Below are 17778 nucleotides of genomic sequence, written 5' to 3'. Positions count from 1 at the left end.
CTGCCTTCGGCTCAGGTCATGATCCCAGGGTCCTGGGATCGAGCCCCACATTGGGCTCCCTGCTCTGCGGGAAGTCTGCTTCTCCCTCTCCCACTCCCCCTGCTTGTGTTCCCTCTCTCACTGTGTCTCTCTCTGTCAAATAAATAAATAAAATCTTTAAAAAAAAAAAAAGAAAGAAAAGAAAAACAGTGCAGATGGCATTGCTGATACATGGAAGTATCTGTATCTAGAATAATTGCTATGTGACTAAATAAGCTCCTTGTGTTTCCACACTCTTTGTTGGTTTTTTTTTTTTCTTGCAGCTGAAAGCATTCTTAACTATCCTTTGCTATTGAAAGACAGAGTACATGTCGTGGGGTGCTGAGGGAGAAGTTAGTGAAAGTGGAGACTCAAGCCTCATGCAGGATGAACTCACAAGTCCTATATAACAGACAAAACAGAGAAGCCATGAGTCAGCCCAGGAAACTGGTCTGCAGAGAGCGAGGAGCCTAGAGCAACCTAGAGCAGCCAATCCATGTGGCCCAGGCATTTTGGAACAAGTAGGAGGGACCAAGAACTGGGTCTGGTCCCAGCCCAGCCCCAGGCACTCAAACTGAGTCCCAAGATCAGGAGTCTCTGTCACTTCTGCACACACCACAGCATGATGCTGGCATTCTACAATCTTAGGAGCTCTAGGGACACCTCTTCTTGGACGAAGTAATGTTTGCTGATGCTATCCCCTCAGGTCATGGGGTACAGCAAGGAACATCACAGAGCCTGGCCCCAGCATGGGAGCCATACACTTGGTACCCTGACCACACTCCAGGAGCTGAAGCCAGCTCCTCCCAGGCCCTGGCCGTGTCTGATATGACACCTGATAGAAGCTGGTTCGAGAGGATAGGTGTCCAGTGGACATGGCTGGACCCAACAAAGGTACAATGGGAGAGGGACAAGGCCAAGCACACTTTTTTTTTTTTTTTTTTTTTTTTTTTTAGAGCCAAAAGGTCTCACATTTATTACTGAACCAACCTACTGGTGCAGAGGCATAGTAACAGAGAAAAATCATTTCCATTTCCTGTCTATGGCCAAGTAGGAAGGATGTTTACAGAGTGATAGGATAGAACACGTGATCTTCAGGCAGCTTAATTAAATATGTGGTGCCAATTAGGTGTGTCATCTCATGATGTGTGATGCCATATAGACCCAGCTTGGTTCTTCTCCAGTGCCTCCTTCTGGAGTTGTACCTGATTTTATTACCAGTTTTCATCCGAATCCACTGGGGAATGGGACGATTCTGCTTTTGTTTCTTGGCCAGGAATCGCTTGATTCTGAAAGTCTTATGAGAAGACGTGGCGAGAAACAGTCAGCCACACAGAGCAGGATGTGGCTCATATGTGAGTACAAGCAGCCCCTGGGGATGCCAGAGACACGTGGAGGGCCATGGAAAGATCGGCAGGGGGCTGGAGTCTAGAGGTTGGGTGGGGCACAACGACAGATGACATTAGCAGCCTCCATGTTTACCCAAAGCCTGGTGACACTTGAGGACGTCTGGATTACAGAGGTCCCTTGTGGAAAAAAAAACTAGCCCTCAGTGCTTGTGGGGGATCTGGACATGTTTGTCTTTGGGGTCTTCCCAGGTGTCTTGCCTGAGCCCATATTTTCTCTTCCTTCTCTCAGCATTTTCCCCTCTCCCCGTAGAGACCAAAAATGTCCTGGAGCTAGCTAGGGGGCCTACACAGACCAAGGGGGTCTTCGTCTCCTCCTAACTGCAAGCTATTATTCCCTCTGGGCCCTGCCCTATAAATCTCAACTCCATCCTAATAATCTAATAATGGGACTAGCCATTAGCCTTTCCTTCACTCCCAAAGGATAGCGTTAATAGTAGTCTTCCCTGAGTTATGGAGAGGCTCCCAGAACATTTCTGTTCACATCTGGCTGCATCTGGGCATCTCAGACTGCTCTCATCCTGAACAGCTCCCCTGATGAGCCGTTCATGGCACAGCTGAGGAAGAGAGGTGCCCAGAGGATGTGCACTGAGCCGCTGAACATGACTCCTTTCCCGGGCAATGCACCCTGTTGCCCCTCTGTTCTCTGGAAAGCACTTGAGATCTACAGACCTCAGCCATTGGTCACCCGGGCAACTTGAACCTGGCTACCAGAGGAAGAAAGCCAAGCACTCCTTAATGCCCCTCTTGCCCCTCCTTACATCCAAATGTATCATTAATTTAATGGCTATTTCCACTGTCTAGATATTTGGTCCATAAAGAGAACTGAATTAGCTCCATGATCGATTCTCCTGGCACAGTGGGCCCAGCAAGGTGACTGGCTTTCCTGCCCAGGAGAGAGGTAATAGTCAGGAATAGAGCAGAGGCCAAAGTTATTTTGAATTAAGTACTAATGGATAGGATTTCTATAGCTATTTTTTAATACCTGTACAATTTGATGAAAATCAGACACAAGAGGAACTCAATTTTGTTTTTCATTAATATTCACTTTGTTAACACGAACAGATGATTTCTGGGAGCTCTATTTGCCCTTTTAATTTGTCTCCCGATAATGTGGCGGAGATATCCTCCATTATTAAACTGATTAGCAAGTGGCACGAATCTTTTCTTGTCAATTTCTTCATTATTTCTTATGCAGGACAATGTGTTTAAATTTTGTGAACCACAAGGCTGGGGATGGGAGTGATGAGGGGGAGGAGGAGAGCTGGGCTTTTGAAAAACCAAAAAAGTACTAAATAACAACAACAAACCTGTCATGAAGCCACACATTTTTAATTCTTTAATGGAAGGGTATTGCACAGATCACTTATGGTAATACACATTCTCGAGGATTCAGGACTGGGTAGACCTGACCATATCATTCAAAATAGGGCAGGTCCTAAGCTGCAGGAGGAAACATAACTATCTATAACTCCTGTTACAGGTATTTATTTAAATGCTTGAGTCTTTCTTGAGATGGAGAGCTCACCATCTCATAGGGCAGCCATGACCAGTTTACGATCTCCTATTGTCTAATCCTGAATTTAGAGGAATGGAAGCCACCTTCCTCTTCAAAGTGACCCACAGCAGGGGCAGGGTTCTTTGGTAGCAGGAGGCTTTATTTTCCCATGAAGCACTTGGAGACCAAAGTCCACAGTGTGGCAAGGCTCAGGGAATGGGAGCAGAAGCACCTTAAGAATCTTTTAAGTAACTGACGTTGGACAGGCTTAATTCGCCATATTTTCAAAGTACTTTCACTGAGAGCATTTCATTTAATATTCAAAGAATCATGTCAGCTAAATAAGGTGTGCATTATTACTCTTTTTTTAATTTTTAAAAAAGAGAAAGAAAAGAATATCAAAAAAAGAAACCTTGAGATTTCTGAGGAAACTGAGACAAAAAAGCTAAACGACCTGTCCCAAGGTTGCCACAGTTAGTAAGGTGAGGCTCCCATGGGACTAAATGTTGGGTCCTGGAGCTCCACATGCTCTAAATAGAAATGCTGGGTTTTGCAGGGTGCCTGAGAAGAAGTCATTGTCCCAGCACCTGGCACAGATCTGGTTACATAGGGCATTGTTAGAGCAGAGCCAGAGGAACCAGGGACTAACTCATTCCCTACTTTGTGGGGCTCTCTGCTCATTCTCTACATACGATTTGATGCCAGATCAACCGGTATTCTTTGAAAATATGTTGCTACATCAGCCCAGCTCAGATAGCTCCTCATTCTCCTTTGTCTACAGAAAAATTTACACATTTTTGGGTCTGATAAGACAAATAATCCAAGATCTGGCCAAAATCTATCTGTATAGCTTCATTCCTCATTGTTTCTGCTATGTATGCCTCAGTGTCTCCTCTACAGTTCCCCAAAGTACCAGAGTCATTCTCAGATTCTTCTCATTGCTATACCAGTCCTCTCAGACTACCAATCTGGGCTGGTGAAAGAAATTCAGTTCATGCTGGTTTAAGCTCAAAGAGACCTTACTGATATACATAGATGAAAACTAAAAGTAGTTGACTTCTGCATCTCCTTAGCTCTAGGTCTTTCTGCATTGGCTTTTCCCTTCAGAAGCTGTTCCCTCATTAGAGGAAAGATGACAATCAAGAACATTAGGCTGTTGAAGAAAATGAAAACACCAATTTGAAAAGATATATGCATCTTGCAGCATCATTTAGAGTAGCTAAGATATGAGAACAACCTAAGTGTCCATTGATGGATGGATAAATGGATAAAGAGGATGTGATATAGATATCATTCTATATACTATATATTCTATATACTATAGATAGTATTCCATTATGTATAGATATAGATAGATAATATAGACTACATGTAAGTATATATAAGACTATAGACTATATATAAGTATATATAGACTATAGACTACAACTAAAAATCTAGACCGAAAAAATGAAGCAGTGATATTATATCTGTATTTATATCTAATCTATATCTATGCACTATGGAATACTATTCAGGTATAAAAAAATAACAAAATCTTGACATTTGCAACAATGTGGCATTATGCTAAGTGAAATACGCCAGACACAGAAAGACAAATAGCATATGATCTCACTTATACGTGGAATCATAAAAACAAACAAACAAACAAACAAAACAAACTAAGCTCATAGATAAAGAGAACAGATTGGTAGTTACCAAAGGGAGGGTGGGGCAGGCTAAATGGGTTAAGGGAGTAAAAAAAAAAAAAAAAAAATACTAGGCTGTCAATTTACCAGCTTAACAAATGTAAGAAATAAAGCTTCTCTTTCCCAATTGTTCCAGAATAAAAGGATCTGATTAGGTAGGCTCAGGTCATGTAGCCATCCCTGCACCAATCTCTGTGACAAAGAAGATGAAATATGCCATTTCATGCTAGAGAATGGTACAACCTCATGGAAACATAAAAATTGAATGTATGGGAGGGATGGGTGAGACTGATGTAACTAGAAGGAAAAAAGGCTGCTAGAAACCAAATAAACAAGAGTTGTCTAACAGCCCTATTCCTTCTCTATGTTAATAAATCTTGCATAATCATTAGGTAGGACAGAACTTGATTCCCATTCATCTTACACAAGTTAATACCTGTATAACCCAGTCTCCTAAGGTCTCTTTCTTTACTGAATTTCTAGAAGACAGCTTCTGGCAACCATAGAATAAAAGAATGTCAATACAGGGAGAATCATTAGAGATAGTTCTAAAGATACATTTTTTAATAAATTTATAAAAATGAGATCTGCAATAGGACCAGTATTGGTTAAGGATTTAGGCCAAATAAGTAATAAACTATAGACTTTCTGACCTCCAATTGAGAGATCTTGCTACCATAATTCATTTAGGAATGAGCTAAGTCAGCTCACTGTATTTGTACTTTAATCTCTGTCCCACATCTACAGATTGGATCTAGACTTCTTGAACTGGCCGTTGGTAGGTAGGTAAAAGACATTAAAATAAGATAGAGTAAGGTTAATACTCTAGTTCTGTCGCTTAGTACTATTGGGTTTTAAAGAGAAACAAAACAAAAGGAAACAATAAAATTACCTTTTGAACAATCAATTTTCTCAACTGCAAAATTGGAATAAGTATAGTTAGTTGGGTTCTAGGTCTCGTTGACATAAGGTAAGCATACTCCACCCTATCTCTCTCACTGACTATAATTAAAACCAGACAAAATAGATGGAGCAGTTATCATAGGATTCCAAAAAGAAAATAGCAGCAGGAAATCAGAGAAGGGAAACAGATATCAAAATGCCACCAAAATAGCAACAAGTCTCCTTTGTTTCCCTCCACCACTTTGGTATTTCCACCCCGAACTCAAAGTCAGTCCAAAACCTGGATCTGTACACCAGGCACAGTCAGAAGAAAAGTCCAAGATAAGTCTTATGTTTTTGATCAAAAAAGCATTAAAAAAACCCTACAGAAACAGTGAGGAAAACTGTTTAATTTTTTTTGTTTGTTTGTTTTGTTTTTGTTTATTTGCTCAATCTCTCCTGTTCAGCCACAAGGCAATCCTGCATTGAGAGAGCAACAACAGGGTCTGATAAGATGCATAAGACCAGAGGAGCTGTGGTCCCAAAAGCGTGAGGATAATCCACATTCTTTTTCCACACTCTATCATCTTCCCACTTGACACCAGAGGTAAATGCAGTTGCAGGAAAAAACAGTAGAACAAGAAGACTAGTCAGATATCTAGGAAAGAAAGTGCCTGGGAGCAGAAAAATGTTTAGGAGTTTGCAGAGAGGAAAATGCTCAAGAAGGTGTTTCTATAAAGTTGTCTATGAACTCTTGGGCTTGCACACAAGCTGCAATATGGATGGATCTGACCTTAAGCAACATACCAAAGTCTTTGGGAACTACAGTTTAAAATATATTACCTCCTAGGTTTCAGACTGGACACTGGGTGAGACACATGGAGAACAGGTCTGAGTAGTCCTATAAAAGCTTTAAAAATGGAATTTAAATTGGAACCAGAACCCACAGACTGTGGACCTTCAGCCTGAAGAAAACTGGCTTGATTTATTTCTGAAACATAACAAAACAAAACAAAAGTAAACATTATTCAAAAGATTCAAATATCTAGAATAATACTCTAGAGTATTATTAGAGTATTATAGAATAATACTCTTTGAGTATCTAGAATAATACTCAAAATGCCCAAGATGCATTCCAAAATTACCTGGCATATGAAGAATCAAAAAGATCTCTATTTTATTCAAGGGAAAAGACAATCAACAGACAGCAAACCTGAGATGGCATATTGTTCCATAGATGGAACTTTTAAACAATGACTTTATTTTTTTAAGATTTTATTTATTTGACAGAGAGAGAGAGAGAGAAATAGTGAGAGAGAGAGTGGCAGGCAGTGGGAGAGGGAGAAGCAGGCTCCCCCATGTGCAAGAAGCCCCACGCAGAGCTTGATCCTAGGACTCTGGGATCATGACCTGAGCTGAAGGCAGACATTTAACTGACTGAGCCACCCAGAGGCCCTTTAAACAATGACTGTAAAGCAACTATTATAACTGTGTTCCAAGAAATAAGGGGAAACACTCTTTAAATAAATGGAAAGCTGTAATGTCTCAGAAATAGAAGATTAAAAATAGAAGATACACAAAAGAATGAAATGAAAAATTTACACCTGGGGCACCAGGGTAGTTTAGTTGGCTAAGCATCTGCCTTTGGCCCAGGTCATGATCCCGGGGTGAGCTTTGAATCAGGCTCTCTGCTCAGTAAGGAGTCTGCTTCTCCCTCTCCCTCTCCCTCTGTGTTCTCTCTCTCTCTCTCCCCCAGATAAATAAAATAAAATCTTTATTTTTTTAATTTATCACTAAAAAACACAATAACATTTTAAAAATTCATTATATTAGCTTAATAACCAGGAGATGATATAGGAAAGAGTCCCTGAACTTGAAAGTAGATCCACAAAAATTATCCAGTCTGAATGACGGAGAGAAAAATGAACAGAGACTGAGGGACTAGTGGGAAAATAACAAAGGTCTGATATTTGTATCATTAAATTCCCACAAGAAGAAAAAGAAATTGGTATATGAAAGAAAGAAAGAAAGAAAGAAAGAAAGAAAGAAGAAAGAAGAAAGAAAGAAAGAAAGAAAGAAAGAAAGAAAGAAAGAAAGAAAGAAAGAAAGAAAGAAAGAAAGAAAGAAAGAAAGAAAGAAAGAAAGAAAGAAAGAAAGAAAGAAAGAAAGAAAAAGGAAGGGAGGGAGGGAGAGAAAGAAGGAGAAAGGGAGGGAGGGAGAGAGAGAGAGACAGGGAGGGAGGGAGGAAGGGAGGGAGGAAAGGAAGGAAGGGAGGGAGGAAGGAAGGAAGGAAGGGAGGGAGGGAGGGAGGAAGGAAGGAAGGAAGGAAGGAAGGAAGGAAGGAAGGAAGGAAGGAAGGAAGGAAGGAAGGAGATAGATGATAGATAGATAGATAGATAGATAGATAGATAGATAGATAGATAGATAGATAGATAAAGAAATAATGGCTGAAAACTTCCCAAATTTGATAAAATGCATAGCCTTACAGATTCAAGAAACTTGTGACACTCAAAAGGATAAAGTCAAAGAAATCCATATCCAGATACATAACTATTTAACTTGAAAGTGAAAACAAAGAAAAAACACTTAAAGCACCTGTATATATATTATAAAAAAATTTATTTGAATGGCTGCAGAATTCTCATCAAAAACCATGGAGACCAGAAGAAATGGTACAATCTTTTTAAGGGGCTGAAAAAGATGACTCTTAACCTACAATTCTGTATCCAGTGGAAATAATTCTTTGGGAATAAAGTAAAGGTGAAATAAAGACATCCTCAGATTAAGTAAATCTAGGAGAACTATAATCACACTATGCGAAAGCAAGTATTTCAAGAAGAAGGGAAATAATACCAGGGGAAATCTGGAACATCATAAATAAAGGAAGAGTAATAGAAATGGTAAATAGTTGGAAAAATATACTAGACTATTTTTCTCTTCTTAAGGTCCTTATAATATACATAAAAATTGAAAGCAGAATGTGTAACATTGTCTGGTGGCATTTCTAATGTAAGTAAATGTAATACATATTAAAAAAAAACAACACAGGGGTGCCTGGGTGGCTCAGTCATTAAGCGTCTGCCTTCGGCTCGGGTCATGGTCCCAGGGTCCTGGGATCAAGCACCGCATCGGCCTCCCTGCTTGGTGGGAAGCCTCCTTCTCCCTCTCCCACTCCCCCTGCTTGTGTTCCCTCTCTCGCTGTGTCTCCCTCTGTCAAAGAAATGAATAAAAATCTTCAAAAAAATAAAAATAAAAAAACAACATAAAAAATGAGAGAAGGTAAAAGACTCTACGTTACACTTCAACTAACAAAATGTTGATTGTAAGTAAACGAGAATTTAAGTATGTATATTGAAATCCTTAGAGCAGGGCGCCTGGGTGGCTCAGTCGGTTAAGCGTCTGCCTTCGGCTCAGGTCATGATCCCGGAGTCCCGGGATCGAGTCCCGCATCGGGCTCCCTGCTCAGCGGGGAGTCTCCTTCTCCCTCTGACCCTCCCTCCTCTCATGCTCTCTCTCTCTCAGTCTCGCTCTCAAATAAATAAAAAAAAATCTTTAAAGAAAAAAAGTCCTTAGAGCAATCACTAAACAGACCTGTAAAATACATGGAGTCAAAAATAAATAGTTAATTGTGTCATTTGGTTTTTGTTATTGAGTTCTATGAATTCATTATGTGTTCTGGATACTAGATACTTATAAGACCAAGATATATGATTTTAAAAATATTTTCCCTTTCTGTAAGTTGATTTTTCATTCCTTCATAATACATTTCTATATTGTATCTTCTAAAACTTTGTATTTTTCTGTTGTATCAATATCCCCACAAAAATGGTAAGCACATGCTCAGGTGCACCAATGTGGTCCTGCCACAAGTCCCTCTTCTTGCCCTTTCCTGACTGACTTAGTGATATTCTAACACCCCAGTGAAATCCCTCAAGCTTTTTGTGTTTGTACTCCACCCTGCCTCCAAAAATGCACCTGCCCATGAGCCCTCATACTCTCTTGATTCCCCACTTGCTTGGTTCAGCCTGTTCCCTGGGAGCTCCTCTCATATGACCCCTGAATGCATGCCATGCATGCCTCCCTCTTGTAGGACCTGTCAGTATAATAAATCTCTTTCACTTTTGTGTGCTTCTCCATGGTGTTCTGCCTGTCTACAACTGGCTGATTATCAAAAAAAAAAAAAAAACAAAAAAACAAAACAAAACAAACAAACAAAAACCATCTGAAGTAGCATAATTATTCCTTACAACATGTTTGGATGCACAAAAGTTTTTAACTTTGATGGAGCCCAATGTATTTATTTTTTTCTTTGGTTGCTCATGTTTTTGGTGTCATGTTTAAGAATCCATTACCAAATCCAAGGTCATGAAGATTTACAGCTATGTTATCTTCTTATAGTTTTGTTTTTCTAGTTCTTATATTTAGGTCATTAATCCACTCAAAATTAGTTTTTATTTATGACACAAAGGACAGACCCAATTTCATTCTATGTAAAATCCAGCTGTCCCAGCATCATTTGTTCAAAAGACCATTCTTTCCCCACTAAATGATCTAGGTATCCTTGTCAAAAACCAATTGGCCATAAAAATATGGGTTTATTTCTGTTATTGGAACATTAATGGAATGTTATTCCATTCGTCTGTATGTTTGTCCTTATGCCAACAACACACTTTTGACTACTGTAGCAGTATGTTAATTTTATGTCATATATTTTTTTGTTTCAATTTTTAAAATGTAAGAAACTAAATAAATAAGTAATAGGGAAATAACAATGCATCTTCAAATATTCAAAAGAAGGCAGGAAAGGGGAAAGAGAAAAATGAAAAATATTGAGAAACATCAGTTCTTCTTAAACTCTCCCAGAAAGTGAAGAGTAGGAACCCCTTCCTATCTCATTCTATGAGGCCAGCACTACTTCAATACTAAAACTAGACAGAAATGCTGCAAGAAACTACGGATCAAGAATAATGATACAAAAATTCTTCAACAAAATACTAGTATATTGAATTTACTATTGTAGTAAAAGAATTATACACCATGACTGTAATTTATTCCTGGAATGCAAAGATGGTTCAACATACACAAATTAATCAATGTAATACAAAACAGTAATAGAAAAATAAAAGAAAAATAAACATGACCATCTCAATTGATGCAGAAAAAACATTTGATAGAATGCAATACCCTTTCATGATAAAAACATTCAACATAATAGTAATGGAAGGAAACTTCTTCAGTGCAATAAAGGTCAGATCATCAGCTAACATCATACTCAATTGTGAAAGACTGAAAACTTTACCCCCTAAGGTCAGAAACAAGACAAAGATGCCAGCTTTTACCATTTCTATTCAACAATGCACTGTAAATCCTAACCAGGACAATTAAGTAAAAAATAAATAAATAAAAGGCATTCAAATTGGAAATGAAGAAATAAAATTATTTGCTCACAAATGACATAATCTTACATAAAGAAAACACTAAATATTCCACAAGAAAATCTGGTAAAATGAATAAATAAATCCAGCAAAGTTGCAAGATACAAAATTAAACCCCCAAGTCAGTTGTATTTCTATACAATCTTTTTGAATAGCAATTCTATACAACCTTTTTGGATAAGAATTTCTATACAACCTTTTTGGATAACATCCTTTTTGGATAACAATCCAAAAAGGAAATTAAGAAAACATTTCTATTTACAATAGCATTAACAAGAACAAAATATTTAGGAATAAATTTAACCAAAGAGACAAAAGACTTATATTTGAAAACAACAAGATATTTCTGAGAGAAATTAAAGAAAACATAAATAAATCTACAGATATCTTGTGTTCATGATTTGTCCATAGTACATAGTCCATAATAGTACTACCCAAGGATATCTACAGATTCAATACAATCCCTCTCAAAATCCTAACAATGTTTTTTGCAGGAATAGGAATCTCATCTTAAAATTATTTTGAAACTTTGGGGGTTGCCAAATAGCTAAAATAATCTTGAAAAAGAACAAGGACTCACACTTTAGACTTCAAAACTTAATATAAAGCTACAATAATCAATGCAGTGTGCTATTGTCATAGGACAGACATACAGACCAATGGAATGGAATAGAGAGCACAGAAATGAACCCTTACCTATAAGATAAAATCATTCTTGACAAGGGTACAAAGACCATTCAATGGAAAAAGGACAGTCTTTTCAACAAATGGACCTGGAAAAACTGGATATCCACGTACCAAAAAATTAAGTTTGGGGCTTTACCTTGTGCCACATATAAACATTAACATAAAATAAATCAAACATCTAAATAAAAGAGCTAAAACTATGTAAATTTTACCCAAAAAATGGCATTGCATTTGGCAATAATTTCTTAGATATGATACCAAATACATAGGCAAAAAATAGATCATTTGGGCTTCATCAAAATTAAAAACTAAAAACATTATTTTTTAAAGATTTTATTTATTTATTTGAGCTAGAGAGAGAGAAAGAGAGCACAAGCATGGCAGAGGGAGAGGGAGAAGCAGATTCCCCACTGAGCAGGGAGCCCGATGCAAAGCTTGATCCCAGGACTCCGGGATCATGACCTGAACCTAAGGCAGACATTTAACTGACTGAGGCACCCAGGTGCCCCAACAAAGAACATTATTAAGAGATTAAAAAGACAATCCATAGAATGGAAGAAAATATTTTCAAATCATATATATGATAAGAGTAATAATCAGAATATATAATGAAGACTTGTAGCATAACAACAGAAAAACAATTCAATTTAAAAAAGGGCAAAGGACTTGAATAGATATTTTTCCCAAAGAAGATATATAAACGGTCAATAAGCACATGAACTCATATGTAGAATTTAAGAAACAAAACATACGAACATACGGTGGTGGGGGGAAAGAAAGAGAGAGGCAAACCAAGAATCAGACTCTTAACTATTGAGAACGGAGGATTACCAGAGGGGAGGTGGGTGGGGGATGGGATAGATGGGTGATGGGTATTAAGGAGTGCACTTGTTGTGATAAGCACTGGGTGTTATATGTAAGTGATGAATCACTAAATTCTACACCTGAAACTAAGATTACATTGTATGTTAACTAACTGGATTTTAAATAAAAACTTGGAGACAAAAAGATGATCAGCATCACTTGTTATTGGGAGAATGCAAATCAAAACCACAATGAGAAACAACTTCACACTCATCAGGATGGCTATTATCAAGAAAATAACAAGTGTCATCAAGGACTTGGAGAAATTGGAACCCTTCTGCATTGTTGGTGGGAATGTAAATTGGTGCAGCCTTGGTGGAAAATAGTTTGGCATTTTCTCAAAAAAAGTTAAACACAGAATTATCATTTGACCCAGCAATTCCACTTCAAGGTATATGCCCCAAGAAAACTGAAAGCAGGGACTCAAACAAGTATTTACACACCAACTTTCATAGTAACATTATTTATAATAGCCAAAATTGGGAAACAACTCAAATGTCTATCAACAGAAGAATGAATAAACAAAATGTATTATATGCGTGCAACAGAATACTGTTCAACTTGAAAAAGAAATGGGATTCTGATACATGCTACAACATGGTTGAACCTCAAATATATTATGCAAAGTAAAATAAGCCAGACTCAAAATAACAAATATTGTATGATTTCAGTTGTATGAGAAACTTATAATAGACAAATTCATAGAGACAAAAAGTACAATAGTGATCACCATGGGCTGGGGCAGGAGAAATGGGAAGTTACTGTTTAATGGGTACAGAGTTACTGTTTGGGAATGAGGAAAAAGCTTTGAAAATCGAGAGTGGTGAAGGCTGTACAATACTGTAATATTCTCAATGCCACTAAATTGCACATTTAAAAATAGTTAAAATTGTAAACGTTTGTTGTATTTTACCATGGTAAAAAATAATACTTAAAGCTACACACACACTCTTTAAAAACTTAGGAAACAAACAAAAAAGACACGAATTAGAAGACAGAGACTGTCAGATGGATTTTTAAAGACTCAACTAAATGTTATCAACAGAAACTCACTGTAAATATGCTGATATTGTATGATTAAAGTAACATAACAGAAAACAGTATACCATGGAAACACTATGCAAAAGAAAGTTGGAATGCTTATATTAACATCAGACAAAATGAAAAAGGAAAAAGGAAAAAAAATCAGAGCAAGAAAAATGATCAGAAATAAAGAAGGATGATAGAAATGGTAGAAAGGTCTAGTCACTAAGAAGTCATAATAATCATAAATATATATGCATCTAACTATATAGCCTTAATATACATGAAGCAAAAAATGACACAACTGAAAGAGGAAATAGACTAATTCACAATTATCCTTGAATACTTCAATGTATCTTTCTTAAAGATACAACAAACAGAATATTGTCATGAAGACAAAAGAACTGAATACCATCAATCAAATGGATCTAATTAATATTTATATAACATTTACCACCACAACAGTAGAATGCACATTCTTTGCAAGTTTACATGGAACAATCAGCAACATAGGCCATATCATGGGTCACAAATCAAATTTAAAAGAATTGCAATCATATAAAGTATATTAATTTATTAATATTTATTAATCATAAATAAATGATTATTTATCAATAATCACTTTAAAAGTGAATGGCATAATATGCCAATTAAAGTATATGCAATCATATAAAAAAACCACACTATCATGGTTCCTTTTATCCAAAACCTAGTTTTCAACCAAAAATTACAATCATTCTAAACAAACAAACAGAAACAGTCTGAAGAGATAAAGTAAGAATCAGAACCAGACTTACATTTGGCAGAAATTTTGGAATTATCAGTGAGAGAATTTAAAATAACTGATTAATATGCTAAAGACTCCAGCGGAAAAAGTGGACAACATGAAAGGAGAGATGAGTAATGTAAACAGAGAGATGGAAACTAAAAAAATCAAAAGGAAATGCTGGAAAACAAAAACAGGGTAATATGATAAACAGGGTTGCTGGAGTGGGGGGTGGGGTGGGAGGGATGGGGTGACTGGGTGATAGACACTGGGGAGGGTATGTGCTCTGGTAAGTGCTGTGAATTGTGCAAGACTGTTGAATCTCAGATCTGTAACTATGAAACAAATAATGCAATATATGTTAAAAAAAAAAAAAGAAGAAGAAGAAGATAGCAGGAGGGGAAGAATGAAGGGGGAAAATCGGAGGGGTAGACAAACCATGAGAGTTGACGGACTCTGAATAACAAACTGAGGGTTCTAGAGGGGAGGGGGATGGGAGGATGGGTTAGCCTGGTGATGGGTATTAAAGAGGGCACGTTCTGCATGGAGCACTGGGTGTTATGCACAAACAATGAATCATGGAACACTACATCTAAAACTAATGATGTAATGTAGGGGGATTAACATGACAACAAAAAAATTAAAAAAAAAAAAAAGGGTAATATGAAAAATGCTTTTTTTTAGTCAGTAGACTAGATAAAACCAAGGAAAAAACAGTGAACTTGAAGATATACCAATAGAAACTTCCAAAACTGAACTGAAAAGAGAAAAAACAAAAAAGAATTTAAAAGATGGAATGGAATTTCCAAGAACTGGAGGACAATGACAAAGGTTAAAACACAAATGTCAAGGGAATACCAGAAGGAAAAGAGAGAGAAAAAAGATAAAATATCTGAAATAATAGTGGCTGAGTATTTTCCAAAGTTAATGACATAAACCAAACTGCAGATCCAGGAAGCTCAGAGAATACTGAGTAGGATAAAGACCAAAAACTACACCAAGTCATATCATATTCAAACTGCATAAAATCAAATGACAAAGAGAAAATCTTGAAAAAAACAAGAGGGCAAAAACAGCTTACATGCAGAGGGGGAAAAAAAAAGAATAAGTGTTACATCAGTTTTCTCTTCAGAAACCATGCAAGCACTATGTGAGTGAAGTTAAATAAAGAGTTAAAAGAAAATAATCGTCAACCTAGATTCTGTATCCAGTGAAATTATCTTCAAAAGTGATGGAGCAATTGACTTTCTATGAAAAATAAAAATTGAGGGAATTTGTCACCAGCTGGCTTGCCCTGCAGGGAATGTTAAAGTAAGTTCTTCAGAGAAAAGGAAATGATATAGGTTACAAACTCAGGTTTACATTAATAAAGGAAAATATGTGAAGGGGTGAAGGCCAGTGGAAGGCACAGGCTTCCAGTTCTGGAAAGAATAAGTCACAGGGATGAAAGGCACAGCATAGGGAACATAGTCAATGGTAACTTAATAGTGTTGTGTGGTAAGAGATAGTAGTTACACTTATGTTACACACAAGCACAACATAACCGACAGAGTTGTTGAGTCACTATGTTATACACATGAAACGAATGTAACATCGTGTGTTAACTATACTTAAAAAAAAAAAAAAAGAAAAAGAAAGGAAGGAAGGAAGAGATTTAGAAAAGAAATTAATGAAGATAAAAAGTTTTCTTTTTGTTATTCTTACTTGATCCAGTAGATAATGCCTTGTTCAAAATAATAATAGTAACCATGTATTCAGTGAGTATAGTTTAGGGATAAGAGAAACAAATGACAGCATTGTCACAAGGAATTGGGAATACTCTGTTGTAGCGTACTTTGCACTACACATGAAGCAGCATTGTGTTATTTGACAGTGGACTTGCATTAGTTGTAAAAACATACTCCAAACCATAGGGTAAACACTTTAAAAATTTAAATAGAAATATAACTACTATGCTGAAGATAGGAGAAAAAAATAGAATGATATAAAATGCTGAACAAACACCGGAGAAGATAGGGAAAAAAGAGTGGAAGACAAGAAAAAGAAACAAAGAATAAGGACAATGAACTTGAAAAGTTACAAATATGGTAATCCAACTTTATCAATAATCATTTTAAAAGGGAATGGCATAATATGCCAATTAAAAGACAGAGTCTATCACAGTGGATTAAAAAAAACAAGACCCAACTATATGTGGTCTATAAGAGATCCATTTTAAATATAAAGACACAGTTAGATTAAAAGTAAAATAATGAAGAAAAATATACCATATTAACACTAATCAAAAGAAATTTGGAGCAGCTATGTTAATTTCAGACAAAGATGACTTTAGAGCAAGGTATATTATCAGGGATAAGAGATATTACATAATAATAAGGGCTCAATTCTCCAAAAGGGCATAACCATTCTTAATGTGCATGCCCCTAACAACAGAACATCAAAACATGTGAGACAAAAACTAATAGAACTACAAGGAGAAACAGACAAATCCAGTATTATAGTTGGAGCCTTTAACATCCCTCTACTGGTAATTGACAGATCCAGCAGGCACAAAATCAGTAAGGATATAGTTAAACACACAGTACCATCAATCAACTGGATCTAATTGACTTTTATAGAATACTTAATCCAACAATGGCAGTTCAATCCAACAACACATTCTTCTCAAGCACACATGGAACATTCATTAAGATAGAACACATTCTAGGTCATAAAACATACTTTAACAAATTTGAAAAACTAGACATCATACCAAGGATATTCTCTAGCCATAATGGAATTACACTAGAAATCAATAACAGAAAGCTGGAAAACCCCAAAATATTTGGAGATTAAACACACTTTTAAATAATATGTGGGTCAAAGAAGTCTCGAGAGAAATTTTTAAATATTTTGAACTGAAAGACAATAAAAATGCAATCTATTAAAATTTATGGGATGCAGTAAAGCAGTAATTAGAGGGAAATTTATAATAGTGAATGCATATATTAGAAAAGAAGAAAGATCTAAAATCAATAATCTAAGCTCTACCACAGGAAACTAGAAACTGAAGAGCAAATTTAATCCATAGTAAGGAGAAGAAAAGAAACAATACAAATCAAAAAATAAATAAGTGAAATTGAAATTAGGGGAAAAATAGAGAAAATCAATGAAACCAAAAGTAGGTTCTTTGAAATATCAATAAAATTGAAACTCCCCCTAGCCAGGTTTACCAAGAAGAAAAGAGAGAAGATAAAAATTGCTAACATCAGAAATGAAAGAGGGGCCATCACTACTGACCCAGGCACATTAAAAAGATAATAAATAATTATTACAAAGATAATTATTACAAGTTCTGAATAGATGTAAAGATATTCCATGCTTATGGATACAAAGATTTAAATATTGTTAAGGTATCAGTTGTTCTCAACTTGATTTGTAGATTCAGTGAAATCCCAATCAAAATCCCAACATGTTATATTGTGGTATCAACTAACTCTTTCCAAAGCTTATGTGGGAAGGCAAAAGACCC

General features: G+C 36.5%; 1 protein-coding gene across 1 annotated transcript; it reads right to left on the bottom strand.

The window, feature by feature from the left end:
* Positions 1-1081: 1081 nt before the first annotated feature.
* LOC123856031 (large ribosomal subunit protein eL39-like) lies at positions 1082-1336 on the bottom strand (the record flags this gene model as incomplete). The annotated part of the gene is made up of 1 exon (XM_045892133.3): positions 1082-1336. A coding segment is annotated over one exon (255 nt), but the record flags the coding sequence as incomplete, so codon positions are not given.
* Positions 1337-17778: the final 16442 nt, after the last annotated feature.

The sequence above is a fragment of the Mirounga angustirostris genome, unplaced genomic scaffold, assembly GCF_029215605.1.
Source record: "Mirounga angustirostris isolate CCGP_5_RB_7025 unplaced genomic scaffold, mMirAng1.0.hap1 SCAF_16, whole genome shotgun sequence".
Taxonomy (NCBI): domain Eukaryota; kingdom Metazoa; phylum Chordata; class Mammalia; order Carnivora; family Phocidae; genus Mirounga; species Mirounga angustirostris.
This window is presented reverse-complemented; position numbering and strand designations above follow the sequence as displayed.